This window comes from Colletotrichum phormii (assembly GCF_030913505.1).
Source record: "Colletotrichum phormii strain CBS 102054 chromosome Unknown BDP81scaffold_15, whole genome shotgun sequence".
NCBI classification, from domain to species: domain Eukaryota; kingdom Fungi; phylum Ascomycota; class Sordariomycetes; order Glomerellales; family Glomerellaceae; genus Colletotrichum; species Colletotrichum phormii.
In genome coordinates, this window is record NW_026851457.1 from 635,333 (window position 1) to 644,525 (window position 9,193).

Sequence of the window (9,193 nt, forward strand, 5' to 3'; positions counted from 1 at the left end):
AGGTGTCTGTAGCCGATTGATGATGGGCATCGCTACCATGCGTTTGCGGTTGAGGGTGCCGGTGGTGACCATGGAGGGCGACTGTTGATCAGACGGTTGGTGATTCAGAACGGCCCCGCCGCGGCGGATCCTTGTACCTCTCCAGAACTGAGGCTTGCGGAGAACGGGGGGACCCAACGGTGGTGGCTGCTTGACGGTGGCCAGACCTGGTAATAGGCTGCATCCATAATCCCGTACACACAGAACGTGGGAACTAGACTACCAGTGTCCGTCCTGCCCTGGTTGGCATGTGTTGATGCTTGTGCGGTGGTGACGGTGGTGGTAGTATTCCCAAGGTCGCGTACCTTGCGGTTGGTTAGTGGAACAGCCATGGGGATTGAACGGTTTGATCGGAGGACAGGTTGTCAAACCTGGGATGAAACACCGCCAAAAAGGGCGCTTGGCCAAAATCGCGAACGCCTCTCGCTTCCCACCTAGAGTCTTCCTTCCCCTCTGCGTGCCTGTCTCCATCCTAAGGCACTGGTGTCGAGTGGGATGCCGCCCATTTGAAGAGGTGAGTTGCTGGGATGGCGTTTGAAGGATGAGCATGCGCGAAGCGACGAAGTCTAAATTTCAGAATTGCAACGATGTACCCTGGGCTGTTTCTTGACAAGCAGGGGAGTCTCTCGTGAATCGGAACCAGCCCCCTAGGCGTTGCAGAAGCAAAAAGTGGTCTGAATGGCAGGATTTGCAAAGAATTGTTGGATCTCTGCTAGGGCACCGGTTACGATGGCCGTAATTGTATCTGTAGGGTGTTGCAAGTAAGACAAGCTCCGAGTCCCCACGAGCTTGATTTGTGAGCCGCACTCAAGCGTTGAAGGCTCGAAGCTTGGCCCTGGTCGATACCGTTACATCGCTCTCCTTCTTCCGTTTTTGCGCCGCACTAATGTTCCTGAAGGCTGTCTGATTTGCAGTGTCTGCTTAGTTAGGCATTTAGAAATTGGGGGATCTCAACTGGAGAGATGCTTGTTTGGAAGCGGTGCCGCGGGTTCCGGTTGCTGCGCCATTCCGTCCCAGTCCATGCCGTCCGTTCCCATCCCTTGACACAATAAATGCCGAGGGCTAGAACACAAGGCAACGTTGGGAGTCTCCGCACCCTGGTGACATGGCTCGAGGGTCGAGGGATCGAAGTCGAGAGAAGGGACGGTGTTTCAACTGGTGCATCGAATTGCCAAGGACTTCTGTCTCGAGGAGATTGACAAAGTCGGGCGATGATCGTCGCGCAACACTGGCCAAGACCACAGCAGCATGGCGTTCTTGTTGAGGTGGGAATAACAGAGCAGAAGTAAGAAATACCAAGAGAGGCGCTCGGTATTGGCGATGCTTCCGGCCTTGGTTGCGAGTATCAGAAATCTCTTGGTTTCTTTTAGTCTTTCTGGTCTGGTTTTTTTTCTTTCTCTTTTTTTCTTGGTGAATCCGACTCTGCCTAGTAGTCTTGGAGTCTTGGGACTCTTGGCTTGGGTCAGAGTAAGAGTCAGAGTCAGAAGCAGACCTCAGGCGACTTCTGGAGTCTGGCGATCACCGGGGCGGCCCCAGTATTTGAGAATTACAGTAGAGGCCAAGCATTTTGGCGAGGAGAATCAGGGGATGAACGGATGTGCTGCGATCCTGTTTGGGAAATCATGGAGAAAGGAGGCGGGAGAGCAGAGCAGTGATCGGCGAGCGAGGAAAATCAGACACAGGAGAGAGAGGAGCTTGGTCAATGATGCTGGTGCATTGCTTTCCCCACGACGAAAATGAAGAGGAGACGGACGGTTCGCATTAGGTACTTTGACTGAAGGGGGGGGCCCCTCCTTCTCAATTTCTCCCCAACGACCCCCATCTTTTCCATTGGATTCCCAGGTTGTCTTCCAGCCATCCAGGTTCCCAGTAATTATTCGCCCCAAGTTCCCAACATGGCAGTAGCAGTCTGTGAGTCCGAAGTAGTGACTGCCCTGTCATGCGATATGGTCGACCCAGACTTGACCCGAGCAGAAGGAAGGCCCCATTGTGACTCCCGTCTTGGCAAGACCCATCGGAATCACGTCGCTGTCATTCCACATCTCCTCGCTCTTGCTTTCACTGCCCATGTGTTGCTCTCACTCCTTCCCTCTCTGTCTCTTCAATTACTTCCTTCCATCATTGTGCCAAGGTACTTTAAGGTAGGTAAGGTAAGGTAGGTACTGTGTAGACGTGCCTTCCATGTGCATCAACAGAGGCTGAAGCACAGTCCAAATCACGTGGGAGGTGACGAGTCCCTATTTCAGATGTGGTTGGGACCTCCCTTCCACTGCGGCTCTTCTACACGTGGGACACCGCATGGCTGGTACCATAAGGTTCCTTGCTGTCCCAAAGTTGAGATTACAAATGACTCTGCTCTCTGCACACACCCGTTTTGCTTCGAATCGTACAGTTCTGTATTTAGCAAAGATGAACACGACCAACTCCAGACGACATGATGGTGGTGGTCAGATGTCGTTATCGCTCCCGGATGAGTCAATTACCTATGGCCGTCTTTCACCTAGGCACGCTAGGTAGGCTACCCAAAGGCACAGCAGGCTCTCAACTTTCTACACTGTACGCCTTGCCTTACATGACACCCGCCACATCAATCATCTCAAGTCTGGAGAAAGTCATCTCATCAACATGAACCTCTAACTTGGACGGTTCCACGGTCAGACTGGATGCGCCCATCGGTTCCAGATTTCCTGTCTTTTCCTGTCAGTGCTGCTGCATCCATCCGTCCATTCATTCATCTCAGACGCACACACCTGACCTGCCTGGCCAAACTCATACGCCGTATTGTGTCGATGCACGGGGCCCGAGTCGTCCGGTGCAACTTCCTTGACTAGCACCAAAATGCTGCTCGGCGCTGCTGCTTCGAGCCGATCGGTTTTCGTCCCTTTCTTACATCGGACATTCAATCCTCCATCGTGGTTGACGTGGACTGTCATCTGGTCCATCAGTCAAAGATGAGACCGGTTCCGCTTTGGGCAATTCACGGGGTGACTGTGTCTAGCTGCCGCTGTGCCGCACCTCGATACAGGGACACCTTGATGTGATTGGCAACTCGACGTCAACACCAGCAAACTTGCCCGCTCTGCCTAAGGCTGTTGCCTCCAACCTGGGACTTTACGAAGGATTGCGGCATGTAATACGGCGAATGCAGACCCGCCGCTTCCATTCTGTTCTGTCTTTTTCCCAGTCGACCACACAACGTTTCCGTTTATTTCCTGCTGTCTTGACGTGCCATAAGTTTGGTCACGCTGCAACTCTGTTTTGGAATTGCTTTCTTCAGTTTGGCACCTCGTTTTGACGCTATTGCTATTAAACGAAGTCACAAAGCGTTACATTCGGCCCATGTTTTGTTTGAAATCTCTCTTTGATTAAAATTGCCTCACTCCCTTGGTCTTGAAACACCATCAGCGACACGAGAGTGCCCGGTGCCCGCACGCACCATGAGGGTTCCGCAGCCGGCTTGTTCTTCCGGCCTCGACGACTCTCTCGGTCCGTGGGCCGGAGAATTGTGCCGGGGCGGATTCGACTTTACACTTTTCTTCGAGGAGGCCATACTAGCAATTCCCCTGCAATCTCTCTTCCTGCTGTTGCTCCCCACTTGTGCCTTGCGCCTGGCAAGGTCCGATGTCAAAGTCGTGCCCAGCACTCTGCGCTGGTTCAAAGCTGTTAGTCCTGGCAGATTGCCCCCTATCACAGTGGCTGATCTCTGAAAGTCTGCATCCATTTCCCTGGTGGCTCTGAATCTCGCTCTTCTGGTCCTCTGGACCACAACACCATCAACGACTATCACTCATACACGCGCAACCATTCCCACCGCCACTCTTAGTCTAATTACCTCGATAGGATTGGGTTTGCTATCATGGCTCGCTCATCAACGGTCCGTAAGGCCGTCATTCGTCCTGTCAACCTATCTGTTTCTGTCAATTCTGTTTGACACTGCCCGTGCCCGAACTTTGTGGATGCTGGGATCCCATCAGACCATACCCGCCGTCTTCACTTGTACGCTAGCCGTCAGAGCTGTCATGATCCTTCTAGAATCAACAGAGAAGCGCAGGATCCTAGTCTCGCAACACAAAGGATATTCCAAGGAGGTCACCAGCGGCACTTTCAACAGATCAGTCTTCTTCTGGTTGACGTCACTCTTCATCAACGGATACAGAAACATCCTTCGACTAGATGACCTCTATCCACTGGACCCGAAGCTAGCTTCAGAGCCGCTCTACAGAAAACTCGCCGACGCGTGGGACCAAGGTAATCTATTTTCGGCCCTCAAACTAAAACACAAGATGTCCCGCGGACTAATATATCTGACTGACACCACCAAAAAAAAAAGTCCCCGACAAGACGGTACCCGGCGCTTTGTCCAACACCTGGCTCCGCGCCTTTGCCGGCCCTCTTTCCACGGCCATCGTCCCGAAACTCTTCCAGATCGCCTTCAACTACGCCCAGCCGTTTCTAATTGATGAGGCCATTCGCCTTGCCAGCCAGCCTCAGCAGCAGCCCTACAATAATCGCGGTTTTGGTTTGATAGGGGCGTACGTGATCGTTTATATCGGTATTGCTGTGGGTTTTGTGTTTCCGCCACTTTCGCTCTCGGTCAAGAGACGCGTTCTAGAACTACTCAAAGTGCGGGAGGCTGAGATATTTGGTTGTAGGTTTCGACGGGCCAGTATGACTGGCGCAATCAACGTGCGGCCTCCATGACGAGGGGCAGCACGACGGCACTTGTCTATCGGAAAGCATTGAGGCTGGATTTGACGTCGCCCAACGTCAGTCCCTCGGGAGCTCTGACTTTGGTCGGAACCGATAGCGAGACCATCAGCCAGGGCATCACTCAGCTTCACGAGGTCTGGAGCGGGCTTCTCGAGATCGGGATCGGAATACACCTGATTTACAGGCAGCTCGGGGCTGCCTGTGCCATGCCCGTGGCTCTTGTTTTCGGTAGGATGCAACATAAGCTTGGCCTACTGAGAGAGCCTCAAAGGCTGACGCAGTTCGATAGTTGTCCTACTTACCACAGCTTTCCTTGCCGTTCCGACGGGCAAAGCATCTGCGGAATGGATCAAAGCCTCGCAAGACCGCGTCTCGACGACATCCAAGACGCTGGGAAATATCAAATGGCTCAAGGTATCCGGCCTCAATGATGTTGCCTTTTCAGTGATTCAAAAACTTCGAACCATAGAGCTCGAGGTTTCCAGGAGGTTCAGGGTACTGTTGGGCATCTCCATGATGTTTTGTAAGCTTCTTTTTTATCTCATGTCCGTGACACGTAAGCTGAGACTACCTAAGTGATTTGCACGCCGATCTGGTCTCCAATCCTTACCTTCAGCACATTCGTTGCGACAACCGCTCGAACTGGCGATACTCTGACGATCCAAAAGGCGTTCACTGCGTACTCTGTTCTGATACTCGTGAACCAGCCGTTGGTTGGCATTGTCATGGGGCTCCCAATACTGGCTGCTGCTATGACATCTTTCCAGAGAATCCAAGACTTCTTGAATGGCAAGGAAAGAGTTCATGCCAGACTCTCTAGCGAGGGTAGCAATCCCGCTGCGGCTGGGAGGTCCGTCATAGAGTCTCCCAAAGCTGCCGGTCTAGCCCCTGGCTTCGAGCTATCCGACATGCATCAAAGTGAGTCGCCAAACGCCAATCTGGCCCCCAACGTCATCGCCTCTGTAAACGGAACGTTCTCTTGGTCAGACGACACTAAGCCAGTCATCGATATCGACAATTGGAACGTTCGGCGGCGAGCTTTCACCTTGGTACTAGGCCCCGTGGGCTGCGGCAAGTCGACGCTTCTGAAGTGCATACTCGGCGAACTATCGTCTTTCAAGGGCACTATTTCCACCAGCTTCTCCGGCATCACATATTGCGGCCAAACAGCGTGGATACCGAATGACAGTGTGCGGAACATCATCACCGGCCACGCCGCGTTCGATCCGGCCTGGTACTACACAATCATCAAGGCGTGTGCTTTGGAGCAAGATTTTTTTAACTGGCCGAATGGAGATAATACAGGGGCGGGTACGAAGGGGATTTCCATGAGTGGTGGTCAGAAGCATCGTCTGGTATGTCAAGAAGCTGTCTTTTGCCTAGGGCAATTAGTAGTAGCTAACATCATGGTAGGCCATTGCTCGCGCTTTGTACGCAAGACAAGAACTATTGTTGCTTGACGATGTTTTCAGCGGTCTAGACTCTAGCACCGAAGACATCGTCTTCCATAACCTCTTTGGCAGTAGTGGTTTGCTCCGCCACACGGATACGACTGTCATCTTAGCATCTTCCGATTGTAAGGCCCCCCTCTTCGACTCGTATAATCTCTGTGTCTTACTAATGAGTTTCTGACAGCTCGCCGAGTCCCTTTTGCCGACGATGTCGTACTTCTCAACGATGAGGGCCGAATTATAGACAACGAGGCGTCCATGAAAGTCGACCGACTACCAAACTCCCCAAGCAAACACGCTGGTACAAGCGACAGCGTTAGAGCAGCCTTACCGCCGATGACAACAACCACAAACGATAAGCCACCAGCCACGGTCCTCGGCCTACTCGAAGACCAAGCAGATTCCGCCCGCCAGCTTGGCGACTGGGGGATGTATGCTTTCTATGCCAGAGCTGCTGGGTGGTTTAGCCTGTCGACTTTTGCTGGTGCCATGATTGTCTTTGCCTTCTGTGACTCATTTCCCGGTAAGCTCGAAAGGTCTCTGAACGTTGAATCATCAAAGACTGACAAGTTCATCGTCAGATATCTGGCTCAAGTGGTGGGCCGAGTCCAACGAACAGAGACCAAACCAAGATTTGGGCAAGTGGCTCGGTGTCTACGCGGCTCTTGGAGTCGGGTCCGTAGCTTCGGTGCTCTTCGGAATGTGGTCAGTACCTACTTTGTTGCAATCCTCAGTAGAGCCGTTCATAACCATAGATTCTAGGCAACTTTTTATTGTCATCATCAACAAATCAGGAGTTTACTTCCATGGTGTTCTACTAGACACCACATCTCGGTAAGGCACACAACCAGCCTTTTCTTGGTCTTGATAGTAATAGAAACAGTGCCCCCATGTCATTTCACAGTTCAGTGGATAGCGGCATCACAGTCAACAGATTCAGCCAAGACCTCCAACTCATCGACATGGAGCTACCAGCCGCAGCACTCGGTCTGGCCGTAGGTAAGCAAGACTCTCTGTCCACCTATGACGAAACCAAAGCCCTACTGACCTTCCACTACTCAGGCGTCGCATTCGGCGTAGCCCGCTTTATAGTAATGTCTGTCTCCTCACGCTACATGGCCGCCATCCTCCCCTTCCTCATCCCAACCTTCTACGCCATCCAGCACTTCTACCTCCGCACTTCGAGACAAATGCGCCTCCTCGACATCGAGCACAAGGCGCCCCTCTACTCCCAGCTCATCGAAACCCTTGAGGGCCTAGCGACAATCAGAGCTTTCCGCTGGGAAGAAAACTTTGAAAAAGTCAACCTCTGCCGGCTCGACGACTCGCAGCGACCAAAGTACCTCCTCGCATGTCTGCAGAGCTGGTTGACGTTTTCGGTTGACATGGTTATTGCAGTCATCGCCGTCGTCCTGATTGTCTTGGTCACAACACTGAGGGAACAGATTGGGCCCGGGTTCATTGGTGTTGCGTTGACGAATGTGTTGGCGTTTAGCGGGTGCGTCAAGGCGATTATCACGTCTTGGGTCATGTTGGAGGTCTCGCTTGGTGCGGTTGCGAGGGTGAGGAACTTTTCTTTGACGACGGCGTCTGAGGATGGCTCGAAGCTGCAGCTTGCGGAGCCGGAGGGAGAGTGGCCGAGTCGAGGAGCCGTTGAGCTCCGGAAAGTGATGGCGTCCTATGCGTAAGTTTAGAAAGTTGCTCACCCTTAAGCTGGCAGTGTGAAGCTGACACTGTAACAGATCATCTGGTGCCGTACTCAAAGCCGTCGACATCTCAATCGAACCAGGTCAGAAGGTTGCAATCTGCGGTCGGACAGGCAGGCAAGTCATTCTGTACCTCCTATCCTTAACAGTCAAAGACATCTAACACCCCATCCAGCGGCAAAAGCTCCCTACTCCTCTGCCTCCTCCGCATGATGGACCTAGACTCGGGCGCAATCACCATCGACAACATCGACATCGCCACGCTGCCCCACGAATACGTCCGCTCCAAGATCGTTGCCGTCCCGCAGGAGTCCTACATCTTTGACGGCACCGTGCGGTTAAATCTCGACCCGGGCCAGACAGCTTCGGACGGGGAGATCACGGCGGTCTTGGAGAGAGTGCAGCTCTGGGATAAAGTCGAGGAGCGCGGCGGTCTCGATGCGGTGATTGATGATAAGTTCTTTTCGCAGGGCGAGGCGCAGTTATTGGTTTTTGCTAGGGCTATGTTGAGGAAGGGGAGGGTGCTTGTTTTGGATGAGATTACGAGCAGGTGAGTTTGGCTTTTGTTTCTTTTGCTGCATCGAGGTCTTGCTGGCAAGTCAGGTGCCCGTGACTGCCATCGGGTCTTCCTGCCTTGAATGCCTCATATTCTGTATAAGAGTCCATGACGCAGGCACCATCCTATGTCACCTCAAGTAGATCAGAAACTAACTGTGCAATAGTCTGGATGAGGAGTCTAGCAAAATCATCGACGAGGTCCTCCGCTCGTGGTTCAGAGATTGGACCGTCATCGCTATTGCACATAAGCTGGAGTCAATACTGGACTTTGAACGGGTTGCAGTCGTCGATTCAGGAGTGGTTGTCGAGTATGGAGAGCCTCGTCAGCTTCTGAGGAGCAAGTCGGCGTTCAAGGCGTTGTATGAGCGGTCGTCGGGCGTGGCACAGTAGACCCAATAGGAGGGATGTGAGGGATTGTAAGATGAGTGTATATCCCGACTCAGCATTTGTATTTGTAACGTACCAAGATACCCCCTCTTTTCATTGCAGCTCAACACGGAAAACATTCAATCATCTCACTTGTCATTTTCCCGTCCAAGGCAACACAATTCCTTCACCTCGTATTCGTAGAAATGAGCCGTAGGGGTCTCTCATAAACAACATGAGGGGAAACAAGTAAGGCTGTAGGATCATGCCGGCTTCCACACCCTCTTTTTCTACTACATTGATAGTAGGGTCAGCAAGAATCGGCAATTGCTCTGTTGTTACTTTATTGGCGGCAAGTGACAG

General features: G+C 52.5%; 1 protein-coding gene across 1 annotated transcript; it reads left to right on the forward strand.

The window, feature by feature from the left end:
- The first annotated feature begins 3,229 nt into the window (after positions 1 to 3,229).
- Positions 3,230 to 8,975, forward strand: BDP81DRAFT_58061 (ABC transporter). Its single transcript, XM_060596013.1, has 15 exons — positions 3,230 to 3,701; positions 3,750 to 4,287; positions 4,370 to 4,599; positions 4,692 to 4,977; positions 5,039 to 5,272; positions 5,326 to 6,104; positions 6,163 to 6,325; positions 6,385 to 6,723; positions 6,782 to 6,905; positions 6,963 to 7,034; positions 7,084 to 7,199; positions 7,263 to 7,884; positions 7,943 to 8,023; positions 8,082 to 8,456; positions 8,629 to 8,975. Exons 1-15 carry the CDS (start codon positions 3,477 to 3,479, stop codon positions 8,852 to 8,854), a joined length of 4,410 nt encoding a protein of 1,469 aa, XP_060442979.1. The 5' UTR covers positions 3,230 to 3,476; the 3' UTR covers positions 8,855 to 8,975.
- Positions 8,976 to 9,193: the final 218 nt, after the last annotated feature.